Below are 27,740 nucleotides of genomic sequence, written 5' to 3'. Positions count from 1 at the left end.
ATATACTATTACGTTCCTTAATCGGCCGTAGTAGCTATATCTTCCCTAAGGATTTTAGCTTTCTAGCTCTTAGGGAGACTTAGATCTCTCCTCCCTAATATCTACTTAAAACCGAGCCGGTAGATAAGCCTATTATAGATATCCTCTATAAGGATAGGATAATTATAGGTAAAGTACGTCTAGTCACTATAGTAGTAATACCCTTAAGGACTTATAGAGGTTAGACCTAGTTAGTATCCGCCCTTTTTTCTTTGTTAAGACTCTTATATAGTAGATAGGAAGGTCTAGATTTCCTTAACCTTGTCGTCACTTAGATCGCCTATCTAGTTATAGGTATGCCTAGCTCTATTAGAGCCCCTTCGGCCAACTTTCCCTCTATTGATCCGAAGCTTATATAATATATCTATAAGCCCGTTAACAATCTCATCAAATATATTATCCCTCTAGATAGATGGTACCAAAGAACTTTCCTAAGTCTAGGGAGCCATCGAGCCCTTCTTAATAGGTAGGCTTACCTATAGCTTTACCTCTCTACCCTTCGGATCTAGTTTGTAATAGACTGACCTAGCGTTAATACCCTTATATAGGCACTCCTATATAAAGTTATAGAACTCCTCCCATTCTATGTTATCAACCTATATATCTTCTCTCTTATAGACCCGAAGACTAGTCTAGAGAGTAGGTAGGAATCGGTCCTATACCTTCTAAACCGTAGATAATTAATAGACCGCCTTCTTTTTCTTAGGCACTCTAGTAAGCAAGACGTCGATATACTCTAGGTAATTATAGATAGACTTAGCCGAATCCGTATACTAGGAATCCAAAAGACGCTCTAATTCCTAAGTAGAAGTCTCCTATCAGGAATCATTTTACTTCTAATACTCCTTAATAGTAGCCTCGAATATAGCCTAGTCCTTCTTCTTTACCTCTAGCTATTAATCTAGAATCTCTTGAAGGTTATCTATATACTACTACTTAAAGTAGGAGATCTTATCTATATTATCTCCCTTAAAGATCTTATACACCTTTATAAAGCGCTCTAGGTACTTAGTAGTATTATAATTAGAGAAGAGTCTAGGTAATCCCTTATCTATAGGCAAAGGGAATATAACCTCAATAACCTTAGTAAGTCTATCTACTATAATATTTACTTAACTATAATACTAGACTTCTATATCGAAAGTAAGGTTTCCGAACTTAGCTAACTATAGTAACTCTAATAGCATTCTTCCTAAGGAGTTCTTAATATATCTAGATATAAGAGGTATAAAAAGTAGTATTTTAGGTTATAACATTTATTAAACTAATAAGAAGAGAGGTTATAATAATTACTATCCTTAATTACGCCTTCCTATTTAGGTTACTTCCTTAAAGGTAATTTCGCTCCCCAAATAACTAATCTAGGAAGTCCTCCTTCCTTCCTTTAAGTCTTTTTACTATAGTTATAACCAAAGCTAGAGTTGATCTACTGTCTTTAGCCCTTCTAAGTATACCTAGTAAAGCCATTCCTAACCCTTCTAGTAAGGAACACTCTACAATACTCTAGCCCCTATAGCTAGAGATCCTAAGATAATAAGAGAAATCTATACCAACCCGCCAAAGAGTAGTAGTATATAGGCAGAGATAGTCCTACTAACAAGGGCTAGTACCAAGGTAACCAGGGTTAGGATAGCTATAAGACTCTCCTCTAATGTCCTTATAACTCTAGAAGCTCGTTCCTTAACTCCAAGCAACTCCGACTATACCGATTGATCTTCCGAAACCTCTATCCCTCTAGACAGATGGCAAACTCGCCTAATCTTAACATTTTATCGCTTCTCCTGCTACCGCTAGCGGTATTACTATATTAGGGCAAGAGTAGCCTCCTAGCCTACCACCAGATATACTAATCTCTTGGCACCTACATTTGCCCTTCTTAGTTTCCTAATAGTTTTACCGTACGTACCTCTATACGTATGTCCTCGCTCCTCTATCGCGAACGTTGCTATCTACTGTTCTTAAGGTCCGGTAGTCCGGTTTAGACCTAGAGCTAAGCTCCTCCCCGATTGAGCCCCTAAAAATATAAACTGGTGCTAGCCTCTCCTGGTAGTAGTCATATACTCCTAAGACTAAACCTCTGTCTGGTCAGATGGAGAGGAGTATTGGCTTAAAGTATCTAGTGTATCTAGGTACTTATGGTTATAGTAGATAAGTCTAGCTTTCCTAGATAGTAGTCGCGATAGATATAGGGATGGCGATAACGATGCCCCTCTGGGTAGATAAAAAAGGGACTACCTACGTAGAAAAAGATAACCAAACTTATAAGTGAAAGAAGAACCTTGTTATTATGTAAATGATGCTATAATAGTAGTCTGTTGCTATTATTATTGATCTATTCTATAAAAAAACTGTCTATTGTCCTTGTTATTCCCTCCTTGGTACCTTTCTAGATAGGTACCCCCTATTTATATCTAGTATATATATGACTTGTTTGGAACCGGAAAAACGAATCTGTAACCTATGCCTCTCTGGTTATACCGAGAGGTTCCTACCCTAGTCTACTATAGGTTTAAAACTATATAGTAGCTCGTATAGTAATATACTAATAGAGGTAGCGTAAGAGCTGTTTAAATGCTACTAAAGCTATAGAAGTATGGTAGTCTAATCATTATTTAGTTTCTTATATACGAAGAAGCGTAGAGTAATTTCTATAGTTTGGTTCTTTCGTTCTGTAAGACTGTCTCCCTATAGGTGGTATACGGTTATTATTAATAGCTTCGTACCTAGTGCCTTCTATATACCTGTCTATAGTTTGGAAGTAAATTTACGATCGTGGTTAGATATAATGGCTATCGGTACTCCCTAATTAGATAGGAGCAATTATTACATTAGTATATAGCCCTAGTTTATAGTAGTATAGCTAGAGTGGCCTAGTATAAGGAGCGTTCGTTTAGACGACTTATAGGACATTGTTATTATCGAATCAAATTTATTATACCTATCTAAGTACTATAGCGTTCCGGCTAATGTAACTAATAGTAGTATTACTATAAAATCGATAGCAATTACCTATATTAGTAGCGTATCCGATAGGCGGATTAGCTAGTAGTTACCTATAGGAAGGTTATAATCTATAACGTTAACTTGATAAATAGGATAGTGTTTTATATAGTCCTTTACTTACCTAGTTTTTCTATCAATCGTAATACTATACAAGTTATATATTATCTTATTAGTTCCAAAGTAATACTTCTTATCGTAAGCTAGGCTAAGGATATATTACACGAGGCTTGCCAGTATATATAACACGTAAGTGCTATCTAGGCAAATGTAATAGAGGAGCTCGTCGATTAAGACAAACGGTAGCCCGTGTGTTACGGATAAGCATATGGACAGCCTAGCAGGCTATAGCCAGGACACGGGACATTCCGACAGCCAATCATTTGACAGACCAATCAGAAGATTATCACCACCAAGACTAAGGTCTTCACTAGTGATAATAACATATTACTATTAATAACATAGAATCATAAAGTAAAGGAGAAGTGATACTAGTAATAACTATTAAAGAAGGATAGACAATTATATATATATAGCTAGCTAGTTACTTACTATAGTAGACTCTAGGAGTTTACTAGTAATAGTAACTTATAATTATAATACTTATACTAAGTATTGCTAACTACTATACAAAATAACTCTAGTGTTATTATAAACCCTTTAGCTTTACTAAATCCCTTAGACGACCTATATACTTGTCCCGCTTTACCTACCTTTATCTAAACCCTTTTAGAAGAAGTCTAAGTTAGGTTCGTTATATATTACTATCACTCCCTTTGTTCTATTATAGTTTAGGATAAAGGTAACTTCGACCTCGATATCGATATAGCTACTAACGTCACGGCCGAACAACTGCTTGCCTAGCTTGGTTAACTCTAGTAGCGAATCTATAAGTTAGACTAGAGAGATAAGGCTACTTAAGCTCGAATTAAGGAACTTGAAAATGGCGAAAAGCACTTATAGAAATTGGTTAACAAGGCCTATACCAAAATCAAGGCGCTCGAGAGTACGAAAGCAAGCCATATTAAGATCGAACTACCTGGCAAATACGGAGGCACTAAGGAGGACCTTATAGGATTCCTGACGAACCTTTGGTCCTATTTCTGGCTTAATGACGACGAGTTTCTAGATAATAAGGCTAAAGTTCTCTATATAGCTACGAGACTAGAGGGTAAGGTACTTAGATAGTTCGAACCTACGTAGAACGACTACCTTATAGAGGAAGACGAGGATGACTAAGATGTGTTTACGTAGGTAGTCTTTTAATCCTATAACCGTTTTAAGGAAGAACTTTGGAAGGTTTTTGGTAATAAAGATAAGAAGATCTATATATAAGAAAGGCTTGCTAATCTCTAGTAGACTAAGTTAGTAGCCTCCTATACTATATAGTTTAGATAGGATATACTTAAGTCTTAACTTAACGATAAGGCGTTGATATAACTATTCTATAATGGCTTGAAGGAGAAAGTTAAAGATAAGCTCTATAAGTATAACTAACTAGAAACCCTAGATAAATATATCGTATAGGCTATTAGAATCGACGATTAGCTCTATATATAAGAATAATAGAAACGAGGTTAAATGAATAGGGCTATAGTTAAGGCTAATAACAAGGAAAGACAAGTATATATTAGTACCTTGTATAGGATATATCCTAGAGCTATAGATATAGATATAGTATAAAAGTAAGATAAGAAGAAGATAACTAAAGATAAGTCCTATATTACCTATTATAACTATAGAAAGAAAGGACATTATAAGTAAGAATGTTAAAGCCTAAAGAAAGATTAGAAACTAGTTCTGGGAAAGGAAATTATAGTTATTGACGAAACTAAGGATATCGTCAAAATAGTGGCTATAGGCTATAAAGACAAGGATGGTAATATAGATAGTTCCGAATATAATATTAACTATAAAGAGGAATAGGCACCGTACTCCGAATTAGTCACTATAGATCTAGAGACTAGTACTATAGAAGGGGATACTATAGGAGAGTATATACTACCGCTTTCGATTCTTCTAGCCTTATAGTAGTAGGGTTTTATAGTTATATAGAGGCGAGATAGGTCGTAGATAACTAACACCTAAGGAGTCGAAAGACCTAGACTAAATATCTTATTCCTCTAGGAATAGATTGAATAGTATTGTAACGAAGTTTTTCGGCTTAATACGGAACTATACGAATAGGATAAACGCTTAATTTGACTTACCTAATAGAGTGACGAAATAAGGGACGAGATAAGAGAACTCTAACGTATTATAGAAGCTATTAAAGGAGAATAGCCTATAATATATAATAGACCTAATAGTTATACCAAGAATCTAGATAATTAATAGCTTAGCTATAATATATAGAACCTAGAGTACTAGTTTATATATACGAACTATAGAAAAGACGAATGTATATAGGAAAACTATTAGAAGAAATTTTCTTACCTTGGTATTAGGGTACCTATAGTCTATATATAGTAGGAAGGATTTAGAAAAGAGTTCTAATACCTTCTAGGTAATACTAAATAATTATACCCTTGATATAAGGTATATATATAAGTGCTATAGTTCTAGTATATAGTATATAAATGCTAATATTACTTCTATAACAAATTTAAAAATAACTACTAGCCGACCTGGTAAGGAAATGAGGATAGAAGCTTGTACCCTATAGAATAGGTTTATAATATAGGAAACAAAGCGGCCAAATTACTCTAGAAGATCGAAGCTGGTGATTTAGAAGGTATTATAGTAGTTCTAAGACGAGCCTAGCCTAGGTACTATAGAATAGGACAAGACATATAGGACGTGTATTAGAATAATAACTATCTCTATTATATGGACAAGAAGAAATCGCGAATCCGGGAGCTTTAGATAAAGCTATAGTATATACGACGAAAAATAGAGCGGACCTAATAGTAGGACATTATAAGCACTTAGTAGCTTACGGAAATAAGTATAATTAATAAAGCTACTATTAGCCGAATAATCGAAGAGGTTAGTACTGACCTAGGAAACGGGTTAGGGCCCTCTAAAGGGCCCGAAGACTATTAACGCTTATATAGTAGTAGGTGGTAGTATAGTATAGAAGGAACTAGTATAAGAGACCACTATATTAAGACCTCCCAGTAGAAACATAGGAAATTACGATAATCTTTAGATAACAATAGTAAGACAAGTAACTATAGATTATAGTATAGTAGAAACGGTATAAAATGCTTATACTAGTAGATAGTAGAGTAGAGATAAATCTGATTTTGCCAACACTTATAAATTAGCTACGGATACCCTAGAGAATGAAGTAGAAGTATAGTATAGTCAAGGGGCTATTTCTAATATAATAGGTATATAGGGAGACTAAACCAATCGATATCACTATAGTAGGGAAGACTATAATAGTTATATTTAGTATTATAAATATAGATAATAACAAAGATATAATATTAGGGTTACTATAGTATAAAGATTATAACCTAGACATTAGCTAGAAGAATAGTAGCTACCTATATTATTATTATTATTATTATTATTAGTCCTACACCACTATATTAATAAGTATACCAAAGCCTCTCTAGTTATATACAAAGGAAACTATACCTAATAGGCCGGATAAAAACCTCTATCCCTCCTTTAATGCCTAGTCTAGAATACTAATACACTATAAAGAAAAGGAGAAGTAGCTAGAATGACCCTATAGAGGCCCTGCCTCCCGGTCTAGCCTCCTTACGAGGTAGTATTCCAGGAGCCTCCCTAGGTCCATTAGCCACTATAGAACCCTCCTTGCCAAACGATAGTTCCGGGCCCCTATACCTCGTAGGGCGAGGTCTAGGTCTCTTTGTGACCGTATTTCCTAGGATTCCCATGTTCGGCTTCTCGGTAGGTTCGGGCACCAAATAACTAGGTGCTCGACAGTCTCCCTTCCCTGGCCACAGGCATAGTAAGGGGTACTAACCCCCAGGACTTGAACCCTAAAAAGGAAGTCACGGAGGCTAATAGCCCCTGTACGGGCCTATACTAGTAGGGAGCTCTAGGCCTTTATTAGGCCCTGGTGCCTTTGTAGGCCTTCCCTTATAAAAACTAGGCACGGGGGGTCCTTGTCTAATATACGCTATATCCTCCTACCGGCCTGGTCGGCCCTCTAGCGGTTGCTCTAGCTAGCCACCATAGCTAGTTCTATAGCCTATAACCTCCTCTATAGGGTCTATAGGGGGGGTTAGCCCCTGCTATAGCCCTCCTAAACCTACTACCGGATTATTGACCCTACTACCTCTAGGGCTATAGGCTTCGGCTCCTAGCCCCTTACCTTAGTCATCCTCTTCTAGAACCTCTGGCTAAGCCTGTTATAGGCCTATTAGATAAGAGCCCTCGCGGGGACCTAGGAGGCTCCCGGGCCTGCCCTAGTCTATAGAAGTGGCTAGTCAAGTTTGGCTTCGAAGTTGGCTAGCCTCTTGTTAAGGTAGAGGTCGAGGGGCGGTACCTAGGCCTCCGTTTTAAGGTAGCAGATAGGGGTAGCCTTATAGGCCCTGGTAACTACCTAAAGGGCCCTATATTAGGCCTTTGATAGTTCCCTAGCAGGGCCTTCCGGTTTACCCCCTAGCTTGGTAGGCTTATAGAAGTTTGAGGCCCTATAAGCTAGGGCGTTACGGATACACTTGGTATAGACCTTGTAGGCCCGTAGTAGGCTAGGGCCCTAGGTCTTTGTAGCAAGCCTGGTTAGGGCAAACTCCTAAGTCTCTAGCTTCTTAGCTACTATTACGTAGTAGGGGCCCTACTATAGCCTCCAGTCTAGCTAGACCCCTAGGAATCTAGCCGACTTCGAAGGGGCTATAGTGGTAGTACCCCCCTAGGCTGTAGGAGCTCTAGTAGTTACGACTACTGTTTCCGGCCCTTGTTGAAGTAGATAAGTTCGTACTTTTCCAGGGCAAAGGCTATACCCTAGGTCCTTACCTACTATAGGTAGGCCTCCCAAGCCCTCTATAGCTAGCTGTTATAGGCTTCCTTGGCCCTCCTAAAGGCTAGAAGGTTGGTATCGTTAGCAAAGCCTACCAAACTGACCACAGGGCTGGCCTGGCGAATAGCCTAGTAGAGGGAGGCTATATAGAAGATAAATAGTATAGGGGAGAGGGGTGACCCCTGGGGGACCCTGGCCCTTACCGCTATATCCTCTGTTTCCTGGTTATCAAAGTGTAAGATAGCTACCCTATCCCGTAGCCACTCCTTAACCTAGACTATTAACTACTTTGGGAAGCCCTGGCTCTGTAAGGTAGCTAGTAGCCGGGTGTGGTTAACAATGTCGAAAGCCCCCGAGATATCGAGCTATAGAAGGGAGGTAGCTGCCTTATGTCTCTAAGCCTCCTGAACCTAGGCCGTGACAAGCCGAATAGCTAGTTCGGTGGACCTATGTTCCTGGTTGCCTATCTATTCGGCCGGGAGAAGCCTATAGGCCTCTACGATGGCCGTTACCTTCCGGGCGACTATAGCCTCTAGTACCTTACCTACTGTTGGTAGGAGTGCTATAGGCCTATAGCTACCCGGGGTAAAGTAGGCCTGTAGGGGTTTGCCGGGCTTGCGGAGGACTACTGTCTTAGCCCTTTTAAACCGGGCCGGGAAACAGCCGAGCCGTAGGCTCTCTGAGGCTAGTATAGCTAGTATCTGGTAGAGCGGCCGCCTATAGGCCTTTAACAGGCCTAAGTAGCTACTTATAACCCTAAACGGAGTTATATTTGACTAGCATAATAGGGAGCGTATAAGGATCGCGACAGAAGGATACCTAGGGAAGGGTATATTCTATAGATCTACTATAAGAGATAGGCAATGGCAGACAGACTATTATAGACTCTAGAAGAAGCGGTATAATGACATTGACATTACGATAGGAGGAACAAGCTAAACCGCTAATAGCTGTTCTTTCTGTTAACAAATGCGGAGCACTGTAACTAGAGTAGTAGGTAGAGATAGGAGAAATCGCTAGTATCGCTACAGATAGAACCAAGTTTGTATACTATTAGAAAACCGAGAAACGAGACAAGACTAGGGAAGTACCGAAGGAGTATAAAGGATACCTAGCATTCGAACCAAAATATCTAGAAGGATTATTAGAATATAACCTATAGGATTACGAGATCAAGCTTAAGGAAGGAGTATAACTAAAGTTCTTTAAGATCTATTATACGAGCTAGGTATAGAACGAAGAACTTAAGCGATATTTGGAGGAGAACCTTTGAAGAGGATATATCTACCTGTCGATATTACTAGTAGGCTACCTAATCCTATTTATACCTAAGAAAGATAGAAAGCTATAGTTATATATTAACTATTAGTAACTTAACGAATAGACTATAAAAAACTGATACCTATTACTACTAATCTTATAGCTCTAAGATTAGTTAGTAGGAGCCTAATATTTCATATGTCTTGACTTGCTATTAACCTATAACTATATATAGATTAAGGAAGGTAATAAGTAGAAAACGGCCTTTAGGATACCCTATAGCTATTATAAGTACCTTATTATGCTATTCGGACTTATAAATGTACTAGTAACGTTCTAAGCTCTGATTGATCAAGTTATCTGACTCTTTCTCGATAAATTTACGATATATTATCTCGATAATATACTTGTTTTCTCTAAAACAATAGATAAACACTAGAAGTATATAAAAGTAGTATTAGATACGTTATATATATATAAGCTATTAGTTAATAAGGAAAAGAGCGAATTCTATATTAAAAAGACGGTGTTTCTAAGATATAAAATATCTCTAAGATAAATCTAGATAGAACCTTTAAAGGTTAAAGCTATCAAGGAGTAGCTATAACCGACGTTAGTTATAGAAGTACAAAGCTTTATTAGGTTTATAAACTTTTACCGGATGTTTATTAGGAACTTTAGAGCGATCGTACGACCGTTATATAAACTTACTAGGAAGAACGCTAAATTTTAATAGGAAGAACGACATGAGCAAGCATTTATATAGATTCGCGACGCTATTACCGAAGATCTAGTACTAGTATTACCAGACCCTAAGAAGCTATTTAAGGTAGAAACAGACGCTTTAGACTACGCTATCAGAGGATAGTTAGGATAACAAGACGAATAAGGGAAGCTATACCCTATAGCCTTCTTCTTAAAGAAGCTTAATAGGCTATACCTTAATTATCTAATCTATAACAAGGAACTATTTACGATTATTAAAGCTTTTAAGGAATAGCGACTATACCTTAGTAGTACGATTAAACTAGTATAAGTATATATAGATTATAAGAATTTATAGTACTTTATAATGATAAAAGAGCTTAATAGATAATAAATATAATAGGTAGAATTCCTTATAGAATTTAACTTTGAGATCTATTATAAGAAGGGTAAAGAGAACGTACGAGTAGACGCCTTAAATCGACAAACGGATTATACGAAAGGACAAACGGAAATAATGCTACTATTATTCAAGGAACGAATAGACGGAACGCTATACTACGAAATATAGATACCTATAGACAATAATCTACTTGACTCGTTCTTAGAATATTATATAATCTTTTAAGAAGAAAGGATTAATAAGGTATAGTATTAAGTAGCACCTAGACTAGTGGTACCTAGCGGAGTAGAAGAAAAAGATAGAAAACTCTGGTATTAAGGCAAAGTATATATCTATGACAAGGATCAGTAGTTATAAATGATTCGAGAGCTTTATAAGTCGAAACTCGGAGGATATAAAGGAGTTACGAAGACTGTTATATAGGTTAAAAAACACTACGACTTCCTATAGCTAACAGTATAAGTTAAGGAAGTCGTACGGAACTACGACATTTGTAATTAGAGTAAAATGGTACAATATAAGCTATATAGGCTACTTTAGCTACTACTAATAGCTGACAGACCCTAGAGTTTAGTTACAATAGACTTTATTATAAAGCTACTAGAATCTAAAGACATAGTAATAGGAGTAATCTATAATAGTATTCTTATTATAGTAGATTGCCTGATTAAATAGGTATACTTCTTCCTATATAAGGAATCCTAGATAGCTAAACAACTAGTAGATGTGATCTATCGGTAAGTCGCGTTAGTATACGCTTGGCTAAAAGAATGGATTACCGATAGAGATATAAAGTTTATATCGAAGTTCTAGTGAGTGTTAATATAATAATTAGGTATCAATAGCAAACTATTAATAGTATATTACCTATAAATAGACAGACAAATAGAATAACTAAATCAAGTTATCAAGTAGTACTTCCGTTCTTATATTAACTACTAATAGGACGATTAGGTTATACTATTACTAATAGTATAACTCGCCTATACTATAACACTAATAGAAATAACTAAAGTTATACCGTTCTTTATAAACTACAGATACAAAGTAGACCTTAGGTAAGGACTAGAGGTTATAGTACCAAGAGTAGTAGTTAAGGTAGAGCAAATATATATATTATACGAAAGGCTTAAAGAAGAACTCGAGTTTATTAAGACTAGAATAAAGAATTACTACGACAAATATAGGCTTAAGGGACCTTACCTAGAGAGGGGAGACAAAGTCTACCTGATTATACGAAACTTATAAACTAAATGACTAAGTATAAAGCTAGACTTTAAGAAGGTTAGACCTTTCGTTATCAAAGAACGAATCTCGACATCTAACTACCGACTATTATTATCGTCATCTATACGACTATAGATAGATGTTTTTTATATTTCACTTCTTAAACTAGCACTAAAAAACGTTAAGATTGCTATAAATATCGAAGTAGAAGATGAGGAGGAAGAATAGGATATCGAAGAAATTCTAGATTTATATATTATTAACGGAGAACTATAGTATCTAGTTAAATAGCTCGATTTCGGACTAGAAGATAACTTATAGGAACTAGTTAAGAATTTGAACTACCCTAGGAAACTAGAATAGTTCTACCGGCAGAACCTAGATCGACCAAAGGAAAATCTAGGACAGAACTAAAGATAGTACCCTAGTCAATAGTATTAATAGTATCATTAATCTATAACGAGGGTATAACCGGTATCTCTTACTACTTAACCTCCTCTAACTCGTCTAAGGTCGATAGACTATATACCACTATATTGGCACCTTTCTCTACTAAAAACTCCTTCTATTGATAAAGACGCTAGAGCCGTATAAGCCTCTTAGATAACTCGTACTAGGCTTCTTCTAGATAACGTTAAGATTTATCTAGCTCAAGTTCGGTATAACGTTTAGCATCCTTGATATAACGTTGCTCCTGGAGAATGTGATCTACTAGAACGAACATTAGAAACTATACTTAAAAAAAAAAAAAAAAGAGACGTATTTATAGGAAGAAAGTAGTATACTAGAGCCATTATAAGAATGACCTCGATAGACATAGGCTTTGTAATGCTTTATACGTATGATTATTTTACAGACAAGGCTTTATAACGTGTACTAAGAGCAAGGTATGACGATAAAACTGTTCTTAGCGATGTTCTAAGCAAGAGAAGTATAGTAACATATAGAATACGACTTCTGTTTTTCTATCGGCATTTTATTAACAAGGCGACTATAACGTAGAAATAGGAAAAATGCAGTACTTATAAGCAAAGGGTTATTAGTGCTATTTGAAACGGCCTAAGAGGGCTTTCGGGTCAAAAGCCTTAAAGGAGGGGCATCGTATCACAGATAAGCATATAGATAGCCTGGCAGGCTATAGCCAGGACATAGGACATTCTAATAGCCAATCATTTGACGGACTAATCAGAAGATTATCACTGCCAAGACTAAGGTCTTTACTAGTGATAATAATATATTACTATTGATAATATGGAATTATAAAGTAAAGGAGAAGTGGTACTGGTAATAACTATTAAAGAAGGACAGATAATTATATATATATAGCTAGCTAGTCACTCGCTATAGCAGACTCTGGGAGTTCGCTAGTGATAGTAACTTATAACTATAGTACTTATACTAAGTATTGCTGACTACTGTACGAAATAACTCTAGTGTTATTGTAAACCCTTTGGCTTTACCGAATCCCTTAGACGACCTGTACACTTGTCCCGCTTTACCTACCTTCGTCTAAACCCTTTTAGAAGAAGTCTGAGTTAGGTTCGTCATACCGTGATATAAAAAGACTATAATGCCCTTATTGTCAATAGTTCTATCTGTACGCTTGGTCTTAAGCTCCTTAATGATATAGGCGTATTTGGTATTAGTTTTATAGCTGCTGACGAACTTTACCTTGAGGTTAGGATCTATCCGTGCCTTGGTAAAGGCAAACTATACGTCGTCAAGTATAGCTAATCTATTAGAGCGTTTAGATGGTTTAGGGTCCCCTAGCACGCTTAATCTACTTAAGGCGTCTGGTACGAAGTTAAGCCTTCTAGGAAGATAGTAAACTTTGAGGTCGTACTACGACAGGTAGATAGACGCGTTGATCAGGCGGCGGTTAGCACGGTTAGTAGAGCTTGTATCTAGGTTAGTTTATTCTATAATTCCGTATATAGTAGTGTGGTTAGTTAATATGATAACTAGTATACGTGCCGAATAGACTATTATATATAGTTTGCGAATTGCCTATATTAGATAGGTAACTTCTTGTTTAGAGGGCCTATATCGTATTTTAGCCTTCGTTAATAGGCGGCTTAGGAACATGACTAGTAGTACTTAGTTAGCTAGGATAGGTATACCTAGGTACTAGTCGTATCTGTCGTAAGTATAGAAGACTATGACACCAAATCCGCGCTCTAGATAGCTATCTAGTTAAATATATAGCTATTTACTAGGATTGAAGTAGTATAGGATAGTTAGGTTCTCGCAATAGATGGCTTCTTATAGGGCTAAAAAAGATACCTTTTCTTGCTTAGTCGGTTCGAAAGAAGTACGGCTATAATAGCCTATTCGTTTGGTTCGGTTGCCGACTTCCAAACTGCCAGACTTACGCCCTTGCGCTAGTAATTTAGTCTTACGTTTTTATAGTAGTTTGGCGATCTTTACATAGTATGGAATTAAGTGGCGTAGGAAACTAGTGGCGCCTAAATACTGTTCTAATGCCTTTAATGTATATAGAAAGGACAGTTGCTTAAACGCTTCGATACGTTAAGCCGTATTAGTAAGGCTAAGACTATCTATATAAAAGCTAAGGAGTTCTATATCTAGGTATCCGATATAGGATTTGGTAGGAGAAATGGTAATATTCTTCTTCTTAAATAGGCTAAAGATAGTCCTTAAATGGCGTACGTGATCCTCGGCTATATCTGAGAAGATAACGATATCGTCGATAAACACGTAATAATAGGTAGAAAACGGTTGTAATAGCTAATCTATAAACTATTATATATATATAGGCGAATTATAGTAGCCTATAAGTACTATAGTTAGCTACTCTAAACTATATAGACTGATTAGTATAAACCTATCGTAATACTATAGATATATACCAAATTGATAGAAAAACGATATAGTATCAATAGCCATAATAAACTTCTTCCTATATAGGGCTATAATGATTTCTAACTATAGTAGTAGTAGGTAGTTATTAGGGACAGTAACCTTATTTAAACTATATAGATCAATGATAATACGACCTTTGGTAATACCCTTGATATTATATTAAATAACGAAGATAGGATAGGCGAAAGGTATAGCCTCCTTTACAAATTGTATCTTTCCCTATTGATAGAGGGTATTAAAGGTCTTATCTAGGACTTCCCTATCCCTCTAGCTTAATAGGTATACATAGGAGCATATCTTCTAATGTTACTAGCCTTCTACCAGTGGCACTTTTATCTATTCGCTCTTTAGTATATTAATTAGACCGTTATCATTCTAGAGTTATAGAAATTCGTTGACTAGGTTAGCGAATTTCCTAGCTAGGGCCGAGTCGCCTACGTAAATATAGATACCGTTATTAGTAATAATCTCAGGTAGGGAGCCGGACATTCTTAATCCTAGGGTAGAATGCTTCCCTAATATCCACGGTTTACGTTACTACTAGGGGTGTTACTAGTAGCTCTAGGTATTGCTTCCGGCAAAGTATCTAGCTATTGAAATGGCTTGGTTTGCTAGGTAAGTTAGAAGACAAAGTCGCTAATAGGTGTATTCGAATTCGCGTTTTTAATGTCAGAAAATAATACTATAGGTACAAGTTACTTAGGAGGGATATAACTACCTTCGAGGATTACTCTTATATAGTTGTTTAAATTAAAGGAGGTATTAATAGGAATAACATTATAGTGATTAGCGATTATTAATATAGGGTTAAGGTCGGTTGCTATGGTTAGTATAGCCATCGTTATGGCGGTAGTTACGACTGTTATAGCGTTAAAAGCTATCTCCTATAAATAGGCGAAATAGCTATTGTCTTCTATTTCTTTAATCCTTCTAATAGGGTACCTCTTTAGGATATAGATCGTTCCTCGTATAATATTTTTAATAGGTACCACTTTTGGAGTCTTCGTATCTACTACAAAGTTACAAATGGCTATATAGGCTAAGTAGAATATAAAGGCGCGATCCGTCGGGAGAAGCTTATACTCGATAGGCACTATTACCTATTAATTAGGTAGGAGGGTGATTTCCCTAGTTGTTTTGACCTTCTGTACGTAGGGTATAGAGTATATATATATAGAAAAAGAAATATAGAAGTTAAATAACTATAAATTGACTTCCTTACACTAGTAGTCGATATTAGCGTTATAGGAATCTAGGAATTCGTTACCTATTAGGAGATTCGATGCTAGGGAGTCAACAACCTATATAGAATGGGTAAACTTGGCTAGGGTAGGGATATACCTAGTAGATAGATATCAAACGTCGTCTACTTGTTAAGACTTAATATAGCGTTTCCTATATCTTTAACTCTGCCCTTATATCGTTTAGTCTAGTAGTTTAATCGTTATAAGAAACTATAGTCGATAAGGGAGCGACTAGCGCTAGGATCTAGGCAAATTTCTACGATACTATAGTTAGTTAGTTTATAGTATACCTAAATATATAGGTAGGTATAACTTAAAGGCAATCTATAGAGGTTAGCTATATACCTGACTAGTACATCCTTAACTTGGTATATATCTACTATAGTGTTTCCTAGTGACGTTGTCGCTATATCTAATACCTAGTACGCCTTTTCCGACGGCGTAGTAAGCTCCTCTAACTGCTAGTTAGAGTGCCACCAGTTTTAACAGGGCGGTAAGCGTTACTAGCTTTCGCTTCCTAATAGGACTTCAAGTACCGGAAAAGTACGTTTCACGAACCTAGGGTAGTATTATAAAACCTATAGGTATAGCGGGCTAAATCTATAAAATTGGCTTTATAGTTATAGATAGAAGGAAGAGGGCCTTTTCCACGGTACCATTTAGTATAAGAGTATACTTCGAATTAGGAATTAAAGGCGTTATAGCACTTATAGTAGGTAAGCTACGAGTCTAAAACAATATATACAATACTAGTATCGCTATCCGAAGATTCGGATCTAGATTTAGGGATACTAGTAGCTAAATAATCGTTAACTTGATCCGACTCGGAGCTATTACTAGCTTCCTCTATAAAGTGTATACGGTCGCGATAGTCCTTTCGCTAGCGATTGTCCTTACAGAACTTGTTATCTCAAGTTCCTTCCTACTGCTTATAATTACCTTGGTCGCAGTGGTTTCCTTCGTGGTAGCGGTCATTTCCACGATTACAATCAAATCCTTGGTCGTATATATTATTCCTAAATGGTCTATCGTTCCTATAGCCAAATTGTCACTATCGGTTGGCGTTTAAAGGCTTAAAAAAACTACGATTCTCGGCTCTTAAAGACTTATCTAGGAACGGCCTCTTCTATAGGTATAGGTAGCAATTAAGAGTGGCTACTAGAACGATAGATCGAGATTACTTAATATATTATATATAATTTCTAAGTAAGAAATGTCGCTAGGGAGGATCTAAGTACTACTTGACATATAAATCTATTATGGACTAAATTTAAATTATAACTCCTTGCTAGTTATTATTACATTCATTAAATATATATATTAAGTATACCTAACGGAGTATCTTCTATACGAAGAAACTAAGTACCTATTCATCCTTTATAATGTCCTTTAAACGTAAGCGACTTTTGTTAAACTTATAGGTAGTAGTTATAGCGTCTAGTATAAAATGTTCCTATAGTCGTTCTATAATAGATCGAAGTCCTTAGTTATATAGTTATCTATATATAGTACCGTTTAATTCGTTAATCTACTAGATAATTACTAGGCCGCTAAGGAGAGTTTAAAAATAGGATAGAATCTATATCTTAATACTTCTATAAGGGTCACTTTCTAGGAAGGTTTTAATATAGTTAGCAAAGTAGTAGATATTAGTAAATACTAGATTCTTTCTATTATTAATAATGCCTAGGGATTATAGGTTAGGAAAAGAAAGATTAAACTAGCTAATATCGTCCCTTTTGATCTTAAAGTCTAAGTAGCTTTATATACTTATAGTAGTATTATATATTGATTTATATATATAATATCCGTTACCATTACTACTATTATTACTAAAGGGTAGTATACCTCGATAGCGCCTATTATTCTTATCATCAGGGGTACAGTAGCAGTTAGGGGGATCGTCGTTATTGTCTTTATTATCGTCAGGTAAATTAGGATCTCTACTACTACTAGCTACGAAGTATAGTGTTCTACACTATAGCACGCGTTCGGGCTGGCCAAGATTAAACCTATAGCCAATGTCGGCGCCTTTAGGGGGTATAGAAAAAGCTCTACTATTATAGTATATATTTTCTATAAGGTTGCTAACTTCTTATACTTCCTCTACGATAGTATCAAGTCTAGCTAGGTTAAGGGAAGATCGTTAACAACCAAGCGGTTATATATCCTCCTCTTCTTTATATCTATATATCATATTAACTATCTCCTTTATCTAGGTTACCACTTTACTAAGAATGTCCCTATACTATATTATATATATTTCTAGTTCCTTGATACGTTTAGCTAATAATACCGTCGTTAATAAAACTTCCTTTTCTAGGTAGAAGGTAAGTTAATCTTTGACTTCTATTATATAGGTTATAAATCTATAGTCTATTCTAGTAAGATTCTTTTCTATATTTTTATTAAATATCTTTATAAATTTGCTAAGAAATCTTTTAATAGTTTTAGTAATATAATTGGTTTAGGCCTCTAACTAGGCAAATCGAAAATCTATCTTACTATTTAGCTAAGTAAGTGTCTCTTTATTAATACCAAACTTGTTAGGTTTAGCTTATTCTATCTTATATTCGTTAGCGAATTCTATTACTAATTCCGTCTCTTATATAGGAGCTTCCTTTTCTTAAGGTTATTAACCGCTAAGATCAGGCTCTAATGCCTATAAAGTTATTAAAGGAGGCATTCCACGACATCTTTAGAGTATACTTACCATGTAATTAGAGAGTTCCTTGTATGATAGTTGTTTAGTAGGGGAGTTTAGAGGATATAGACAACTAAGAGGATTGTCTATAGGAAAAGATCTAGGTATTAATATAAGGTTCGTTTATTAGGAGCAAACGAAGATAGATTTAAGAGGTAGAAGATAGGGTTAAAAGGAAGAAGAATATCCTAGTTACTAAGTCGCTAGGATAGAAGAAGATAGGTAGATAGATAATGATTACCCTAGTTACCAAGTTACTAAGAATAGGAAGATAGATAGGGATAATTATCCTAGGTACTAAGTTACTAGGAATAGGGAGATTTTGTAGTGGTTATAACAGAATTGCTTGCTTCGGTTACTAAGTCGCCGAAATAGAGTATAACTATCGTAATATTAGTACTAAACTAATCGTCAGAGCGATACAAATCTAGTGCTAATGGTTATTAGATGGTTGGTCGTAGTGCTCGCTACCATTTGATAGAGGTCTGGTTGTAGTAGTCAAAATAGTTTAAAAGATCGATCTCTTCTATCAACGTTTGCTGGCCCTGTGGCTCTGTATAAGAAGAAGATAGGCACAAAGAACCTACCGTTTGTAGGCATCCACAGGGCTTACTAATCTAACCTTACATGATGGACGTGTCCACGGACACGTACTGCATCAGTGAATGATCGACATTAGCGCCATGATCTTGCAAGACCGCGGCTCCTTGAAACGGCCTAATAATTATTATCGGGGTTATCGGATGCTTGGACCCTCTTTGCCTAAGACTAGGTATTGTATATACACTAATTAATCCGTACTACGTACAGTACAATTGGCTATTAATAGTGGAGGCCAATAGGTAGCTCTATAATAGAATAATCTAGCTGCCCTCGCGTACTGTAGAATGTGTTGTATTCCGGATATGAAGTCGGAATAATTAGATGAGGCGGGGAATACCTACAAACTCGTGGCAGACTCGGACGAAATGATGAGCAGCCCAGCCGAGCTTACAAGCTACAAGGCTACTCAGTGACATACTCTGATATCTATTGCTTGTGGGGGGAATAAAGTGAACGAGAAATCTGGAAATGTTTCTTATCCTATTCCTAAAGCTCTCAAGTCTTTGTTACGGTGAGAGCCGAGCTGTGGTGAGAGCCAAGCACTTCCATCGCCCAGAATCGACGCCCAGACAGGTCCGGACCAACCGTCCACGTAGACTGGCGGTTGGCATCTGTTTTCTATGATCCCTCTAAGGAACCAAGAATATTGCCAGGGTGGACTACCGGCCGTGCATTAGTAAAGGACTAGGTAAGGAAAGACCATAATAGTACGTTCTGTTTCTCTATTAATTATTTACTTCCCGCTCGGCGTGGTCCAGAATCTTTAATTCTGCTGTAGGCCCGCGCCTAGAACGATGGAGACTCGCTGACTCGGGCCAAGAGACAAGTGGGCGACCAAAAGGGCCCGATGATGCACGTGGGATATCCCCGTCAAGATCGGGCGGGCACACTGCGTTATCGGGCTTCAAAGCAACGACAACTATCGTGGATAGTGCTTACTCTCTTGCATATTAAGAAGAAAAAAAGAAAAAAAAGACAGGGTTGTTTTCATACAAATGGTCGAGGCATGCCTACACCCTCTGCCCGCGCCGGATACGCGATGATGTGAGGGGCTTCATTAAGGGCCGCATTCACGTCGAGGCAAGCTAGGTACTGCATGTGCTAGATAAGTCAGACAAGAGAAGAGCAATAAAAAAAGGGCTACATGGGCCGTAGCCGTTCTCTGTTCTCAAAGGACGCAAAGATATATGCCCCCTTCTTAAACACGGGAAGCCGCTCGCGCTTTAGCGGAAACACAAGGGGCGGGGCTAAGCCGACGCCGACATATTCGCGCGGTTCTTCTGCCTTCCCATCGTCCGGATCTGGCTCTTCACGCGCCGTGGCACGCGGAGACTCGGGAGTCGAGCCCTCGGAGGGGGGGGATTCGCCTTCCCCCATCTTCTCGCACTCCGAACTCCCCTCGCTCCCCTCGCACGGAACCTGCTCGCTGGACCCTCTGGACCTTGTCTCATCGGCATACCAGTCCCAGATGCCGTCCGACTTGGCGGCCGCCTGCGCTTGCGCGTCCTCTCTTTGCCCTTCCTCCTCTTCCTCGTCCATGCTGGGTAGGAAAAGCCAAGCGATGCAACTCTGGTCAGAACCTGGGTCTTCGTCACGGTTGTCAAAAAGTGGCACGCCACGTTCCAGATCGGATTTCACGAGCAGACCCGACAAGGCCATATGGTCCTTTTTCTTCATGTCTCTTTTTTTCTCCTTGATGATCAGTTTTGAGTGGTCAGTTTGCTGGGTGAAATCGGTGCCTGGAGCGAATTTTCATTCATCATGATGACCAGGACTGCGCCGGGTGGGGGAGGAGGGCGGGGGTTTGGTTGATATGTATGTGTGACTTACTCGAGGCTGCGGGCTTACTGACAAAGCTATTGTTTTCGAACAAGGCACTCCTTTGGACATTTGATTCATGTTTCCCAAGGCCGAAGGGAACAAGAGGATTGTTTATCTAGTAGCTGAGAGAGAGGAGCCCATTGTCTGGCAGCATAAAGGGAACTTTGGAGCTCATAGACTTCTCGCTCGGCTAATAAAGACATGGCATTGTCGGGTGATGGTGGCCGGACGAACAGAATAAAACTTTAAGAAGGTGGACACATATACCAGACTGGCCGAACACCGCGTTCGGCTGGCTAGGCGCTCTCGCCTCCACGAGCGTTGTGCGCAGCCGGCCGAGCAATCAAATCAGTCCTGGTCAATCCTCGGAATATTAGAGACCTGGAGGCAGCCTGGTTAGTGGTGGTAGTGGTAATAGTGGTGGTAGTAGTAGTAGTAGTAGTAGTGGTGGTGGTGGTGGTGCTGACGGTGCTGGTGGCTAATTAATATTACAACAACCGAAATCATGTTCTACAAGGGGGGCGTGTCATTAAACTCGTCCAACAGGCCCGGAGGCACCCGCAGGCCGGCGATCCCGACGTCCTCGATCCAGCCCCTGATGACCCGCTCCTCCCCGCTGCTCACGCTGACGTGCAGCGCCCCCACGTTCTCCTCGAGGTACTTGATGTTCTTGGTCCCCGGGATGGGGATCACGTCGGGACCCTGGACCAGCAGCCAGGCCATGGCCAGCTGCCCCGGCGTGCACCCCTTCTGGGCGGCCAGCTGCTTGAACCGGGCGACCAGCTCGAGGTTCTTGGGGAAGTTCTCCTTGCTGAAGCGCGGGAAGAGCCGCCGCAGGTCGCCGGGCTCGAAGTCGTCGGGTGACCGGATCCGGCCGGTCAAGAAGCCGCGCCCGAGCGGCGAGTAGGCGAACACGGACACGCCCAGCTCCCGGCAGGCCGCCAGCACGTGGCCGCTCCCGGGCCCTTCGATGTCGAGCGCCCAGGGGGAGTACTCGACCTGGTAGGCGTGCACGGGGCCCACGGCACAGGCCCGCCGGAGCGTGGCCGCCGAGCAGGCCGAGATGCCAATGTACTTGATCTTGCCCTCTCTTTTGTCATGGAAACGGGTATTAATTAGAACTGGTTAGCGTCATACACTCATGTAGTAAAGATAGAAAAAAGAAAAAAGAAAAAAAGAAAAGCAAGAAAAAGGGGGGGGGACGCACTCCTTCAGTTTGACCAGCTCGGCCATGGTCTTCTCAATAGGCGTCTTCCCGTCCACGCGGTGGACGTAGTACAGGTCGATGGAGTCGACGCCGAGCCGCCGCAGGCTCTTCTCGCACCGGGCCCGGCAGTACTCGGGCGAGCTGTCGATGACCAGGCCGCGGCTGCCGTCGGCGCGCACACCCGGCGACAGCCCGAACTTGGTGGCCAGGAAGACGTCGGCGCGGCGTTCCGGGTGCAGGGCGAACCACTTGGCCACCAGGTCCTCGCTGTCGCCGTACATGTCGGCCGAGTCCCAGTTGGTGCACCCGAGCTCCCACGCGCGGTCGAGCACCCGGAGCCGCTCCTCGTCGGACCTGCATTTTTATTCGCGACGGTCAGAATCCGTTCGTCCAGGGATGGAGGAGGAGCAAAGGCGGTCCGTTCCCGGTGCATAATAGAATGTGCATAATCGAGGCATGGAGACACTGGCTTTTACGTATACTCACCCTACTGATCCGTAGGCGGTACTCAACCCCATGAGGCCGAATCCGAGAGCCGTAATTTCGGGGCCATCTTTGCCCAACTTACGTGTCGGTAGCTTTGCCGGATGTGTCATAGGGCTGTTGTTTGTTTTCTTTCCTTTCTTTCTCTCTCTCTCTCTCTCTCTCTCTCTCTCTTTCTTTCAACAAAAAGTGGTCCGTGGCAAGTGAGGAGAAGTAGAAACGAGAACATTCAAGCAAACAATATTTAGTGGTTAATTAATAATTAATTCTGAGCTTCAGGTTCTCCTTGCAACGTTAATTAGACCTCCGGATAAGCATATCCCGCGCAGCCCATCCCGTTTCAGCATCTGCGACAGCCCCGTGCCGGCCACTGATAAACGCCCGGATATGCGTTCAGGCTCCGGGTAAACAGTCGCGAAAACCCGGAAACGCATAATTAATAACCTCGGGTCTGTTACTTTCGCAGGAGGTTGAGAGATTCTACTCGGCCGACTTTTGCAGCAGCTTGCGAGCGCGATCCGCCGCGATGTCGCACATGGCCTAGAGAAAGCCAGACACAGGTCATTATTTGCAACAATACTGTAGGCACGGCCAGGTCACGCGCAGAAAAAAAGGAGGAAAGGCAAAAATAAAATAAAAATAACTCACCTCAATGATGGTCCTCACCTCGGCCTTCATGTCTCCCCTCTGGATCCTCCGCCGCATGTCCTCCAGCACCTCGGCGCGCGGGCGGCCGTTGACCCAGACGACGTAGCGCAGCCCGGGGAACCGGGCCTCGTACTCGCGGTTGAGCCGCGCCAGCTCCTCGTCCTCGGCGCTCAGGTGGCTCTGCTCCGCCGCGCTCAGCGCGCTCAGCGCGCTCCCGCCCTGACCCTCTCCTCCTCCCCGGCTCCCCGCCTTCGTCTCCGTCTCCGTCTCCGTCTCCGTCTCCGTCTCCGTGACCTCGACCTCAACCTCGGCCTTGGCCTCCTCCTCCTCCTTCTTCTTCTTTTTCTCTCCCAGCCGCGGATGGCTCCCGAGAACGGAGAACAACAGCCGCCGCCGCCGCGGCTCCGCCTCCGCCTCCGTCTCCGCGGCGTCCGCCAGCTCGAGCAGCCGCGCGCGCACGGCCGCAACCAGGTCGTCGTAGGACCCGGGCGGGCGGGCGCGCCGGAGGGCCGGCAGGGCTACTGCGTGCAGGTCCGCCGACGGCTCGAACAGCAGGTCCAGCGTGGCCGCCTGCGCCGCCGGCGGGAGCGTCGGCAGGGAGGCGGCCGGCGGGAGGGAGGCGGCTGTCGTCGTCGTCATGGTGGTGCTGGTGGTGGTGGTGCTGGTGCTGGTGGAGGAGGCAGCGGGGCCAGATGGAGGAATGCTCTCTCTCTCTCTCTCTCTTGTCGAGGTGTATGTATGTAGCTCAACTTGTTAAGATGGTGAATTTCTTGAACCGAAGGGAGGTTGAACTAGAACAAGGACAGTCTGCAACCCAATAACGAATTGGTGAATTGGGTCCAGCACCGAGGGGTGTTGGTGTTTCGTCTTCTATTGTCTCCTTATCTTGATGGAGTGTGTATGTAATCCGCCATCCGTATAAGATTTCAGGGCACCTGTGGGGCAGTGTAGTTACAACTGCGGCCCCGCAGACCGGACCACTCCCTCCCTCAGGTGATGTAAGTTACCGTAATCCGTACATATACAGATTACATAAGGCACGGATCATGCCCTGCCTCCCGACGTCAACCCTGAACGTAAGAGATAACGGCAGGAGAGCACACCACTGAGGCTATTCTGCTGTTTCTCGTTGTTTCTGGGATGCACCAAGACCAGAATGAGCACAAGAGCACACGAGTAGGTACGCCGTGCCGCGGTGGGGAGTGTGTAAGCCAGCGACCAATCATGATTTAACATTAGTTGCCAGTAACATATATAGTACAGTAAGGTTTCTGAACCTTCGTCGGCCGGCTCCGGGCGGGCTCGACATTCCGACGTGCTTCTAAATTAACTAGAAGTTGAACAAGACAAACAGAAGGATTTCAGTCTTTTGGCTCGCTCTCAGTTTCAAGAGTCCACTCGTAAGCCACAAGCCCAGGGAACAACGGCAAATCTCCTCGCTGTCATATTTAGTGTTCCTCTAGCTTGCCGACCCGATTAATTTTTTTTTTAAAAAAAATTATTGTCACCACAGAACAACAAAAAGCGGAATGCCTCCCTAATGCTAAAGTCAAATGACCCGCCAACGCGCGTAAAATCAGATTGCCACCCCCCAGTCCTGTTTGCAGCCATGATAATAAACCTTGGTCCCACACAGAAACTCAAGATAACCCCATCAAGATAACCCTTCTCCGTTTGCTGACCAAGCGCCCCCTAAACTCCATACAGGGAATGGACGCCTCCGTGCGCAATGACGAAAACGAAAAACACGACTGCAAGGTGATGGTGCTTGCTTTTTTTTTTTTTTTTTTACCACGTATCTCCCCAGGGAATCCCGTCCAAGTCATCCATGTAGTCCTCAAAGCAATCCCCGTCCCCATCTCGACCGTCACCGCTCCCACCAGTCGCTCCGTCTCCGCCCCCTTCGCCATCACCACTTTTCTTTCCGCCGCTCCCAAAGATGACGCTGAAATCCGCATACACGCCTTCTCCGCCCCCTTCCTCATCGTCGTCGTCGCCGTAGATATACCGGCTCTCGAAGTCTGCCGTCGGGAAGGCCACGCAGTCCGTGTCTCCGCTGAATGAGGAAGGATCGTCGACCAGGAGGGGCTCAATGTCCTCGAGCGCTACCAGCGGCCTGGTGACGCGCAGCTCTGGGGACCGGAGGGGGCGGAGCTTCGGCGAGGGAATGCGCAGCCGGGTGGTTGATGGCGGGGGGTGGTGCGAGTTGGAGTGAAAAGTTTGATGATGATGATGATGATGATGATAATGATGATAAGCTGCGGCGGCCCCTGGCGGTGATCGTTGCGTGGTTGCTGCTGCTGCTGCTACTGCTGCTGCTGCTGCTGACGATGATAATGATAATGTTCCTGCTGCTGGTCCCGCTGTTGACCCGTGATGCCCTGGCAGCATGGCCTTGTTTGCTTGGTGGATTGGCGTGGCAATGAGGTAGCGTCCGCCTACAAAGGTCGTCGCAAAGCCGTGGCTCTGCTGCAAGGCGGCTGCTTTGGCCGCCAGGTCCGGAACGGGAATGTTGGCGCGTTCCGCCGCCGTGGCGTGGACCCGGTTCCGCAGGCTGTTAAGCACCGCGGCGCGACGGAGCCAGGTCGACGGACTTGGCTGCTGCGGGGAGACCGGGCTGACCACGGCGCTGGTGAGGCGCCGCGCCGACATGATGGCTGTCAGCTTGGCAAAGCGTTTGCCGCCGGCCGCGACAGACTCGCGGTTGAGGATGTGGGTGGCCGGGAGCGAGAACGGCTGCGAGAGGCGCGAGGTGATGAGTTGGCGTAGGAGGCGGCGCTTCTTGCGGCTGGTCGCGTTGGTCCCTGGGCCGTCGACGTCGGTGACGGGCCGGCGACGCTTGAGGCATGGCTTGGGGATCCGGGCCGGCTCCGGCAGTGGGAATGTTACAACCACTTTGCCGGAGGGCGCGGGATGGGTAAACGCCAGCGAAGGGTGGAATATGGCTGGAAGGAGGGGCTGAGATATCTCGGTTGGGTGGGCCGGGTTAGACCCCTTAGGCAAGGCCGGATCCGGAGAACTTCCAGGCGTGTGCCTCACCTTGGAGACCGAGAGCGTCACTTCGGAACGAGCCGAGCCGGGATCCGGTCTGCCTCCCTTCGAAATGCCCAACAACCTGTCGCTCAAGCCGGGAATGTCGGCCGTCTGCAAAAGGGCCGGGCCCAGGCCGATATGGTGGTCTTCCTCGAAGCGGGCATCCGCAAAGTGCCATGGCCCGTACTGCTTTAAGCTTCGACCGATGGGTTCAAACTGAACCCTCATGTCGGTCATCTTCGCTGCTCGCTATCCAAGCAGCAATCCGGCAGCCCGGGTTCCTCCCGTTGATTGGCCCCGGCGGGGGGGGGGGGGGGGGGGGGGGTGGGGGGGAGGAAAATCGAACCCGCACTGCTGGCCTAGCGCATGTTCAACCGCTCCTCGAGGTCACAAGCCGGAAAGGGAGGAGAGAAGTCCAGAGCGGAGAGGTTCCTCAGGACAGTGGAGGCCAGGAATAAACGAAGCATGCCGAATCTGGCCGGCCAACGGCTCCGGTCAGAGTGTCAACGGAGTGAAGGTAGCTGACTTGATTCGTCGTTGCTCGGCTTTTGGCACAGAGAACTGTCCGCTCCCTAGGGTGTGTAATGCCAACCCGCGACTGGGTCTGCGGTGGATGCGGGGGGAGTGGAAGGGGTTTCCAGACAGTCGGGAACAGGCGTGTGGAGGGAAGAAGCAGGCGGAGCGGAGCGGGATGGGAGACAAGGGAGGCGTGCTCTGAGCGCAGCACGTATTTATTCGGAACAAGGTCCCAGCCGGTCGATGTCAGGTGGAGAAGAGGGCGATCTGGTGGTACGAAGAGGGTGCGAAACCTGGGCACAAAAATGCTGCTCGCGGCAGAGCTAGCAGGACGCCAGTGTGAGTTGCTTGCCGGGGCACCCAGTCAGAGGCCGCGTTGCACAGCAGCAGGGGGCGAATGGAGGAAAGTCTGGGGAATGGAGGCGCGGGGCGGGAACTTCTGGGGCTGTGGGGGAGTAATGTAGTGTGTACACTTTGTGCATATGTACTATGTAGTAGTACAGAGTCCAGCGTAGCATAGTTATTGGTGGAATCCGTACCCTGTGGAGAGCCCCGGGCTTTCCGTCTTGCTCTCAGCTGATCTTGCGCACACGAACACGCGCCTCTAGCACATAAACAGAGTGCAGTGATGGAAGGAGCACAGCGATGCATTTGTACCTGCCTCGGAAGGAAGGCGCCTGCCTATGGATAGCTTCTCGTCTGATTGTGTGCATGTGTACTACTCATAGTGCCTCAGGCAGCGTATTGTAGGTAGGTACGCAAGGGTGCTCACCTGACTGGCTTGACGGCGTGGCGGCCCTGGTTGGCCACGTGCACCTGATTCCTCTTCAACGAGGGAAACTGAACAATTCCCAAAGCCCCGTTCGAGTCGGCCAGTAGTGGGCGACAACCAGTGCCAGGTCTCGGGACTCGGCGAGCATCGGATGACGCAGGCTGCGAGATGGGGACGCCGAGGTGCGGAGCGCGGAAGCAGCGCGCCAAGGAGTCTGGGACTCGTTGCACGGCAGGTTTCATCACAAGAG

General features: G+C 42.7%; 4 protein-coding genes across 4 annotated transcripts; all 4 read right to left on the bottom strand.

Annotated features, from left to right (window-relative positions):
* Positions 1 to 20,150: 20,150 nt before the first annotated feature.
* Positions 20,151 to 20,669, bottom strand: P884DRAFT_189632 (uncharacterized protein; the record flags this gene model as incomplete). The annotated part of the gene is made up of 1 exon (XM_069437450.1): positions 20,151 to 20,669. The coding sequence occupies one exon, from the start codon at positions 20,667 to 20,669 to the stop codon at positions 20,151 to 20,153; it is 519 nt and encodes a 172-aa protein (XP_069302317.1).
* Positions 20,670 to 21,341: 672 nt separating this feature from the next.
* Positions 21,342 to 22,634, bottom strand: P884DRAFT_188797 (Aldo/keto reductase-like protein; the record flags this gene model as incomplete). Its single annotated transcript, XM_069437386.1, has 3 exons — positions 21,342 to 21,921; positions 22,039 to 22,392; positions 22,525 to 22,634. The coding sequence occupies 3 exons, from the start codon at positions 22,632 to 22,634 to the stop codon at positions 21,342 to 21,344; spliced, it is 1,044 nt and encodes a 347-aa protein (XP_069302316.1).
* Positions 22,635 to 22,728: 94 nt separating this feature from the next.
* On the bottom strand, positions 22,729 to 24,251 carry P884DRAFT_306273 (OHCU decarboxylase-domain-containing protein). Its single transcript, XM_069445106.1, has one exon. The coding sequence runs from the start codon at positions 23,806 to 23,808 to the stop codon at positions 23,086 to 23,088; it is 723 nt and encodes a 240-aa protein (XP_069302315.1). The 5' UTR covers positions 23,809 to 24,251; the 3' UTR covers positions 22,729 to 23,085.
* A 706-nt stretch (positions 24,252 to 24,957) lies between these two features.
* P884DRAFT_190283 (uncharacterized protein) lies at positions 24,958 to 26,439 on the bottom strand (the record flags this gene model as incomplete). Its single annotated transcript, XM_069437505.1, has 1 exon — positions 24,958 to 26,439. One exon carries the CDS (start codon positions 26,437 to 26,439, stop codon positions 24,958 to 24,960), a length of 1,482 nt encoding a protein of 493 aa, XP_069302314.1.
* Between the last annotated feature and the right edge of the window lie 1,301 nt (positions 26,440 to 27,740).

Source organism: Thermothelomyces heterothallicus (assembly GCF_042370625.1).
Source record: "Thermothelomyces heterothallicus CBS 202.75 unplaced genomic scaffold P884_scaffold_1, whole genome shotgun sequence".
NCBI lineage: Eukaryota > Fungi > Ascomycota > Sordariomycetes > Sordariales > Chaetomiaceae > Thermothelomyces > Thermothelomyces heterothallicus.
This window is presented reverse-complemented; position numbering and strand designations above follow the sequence as displayed.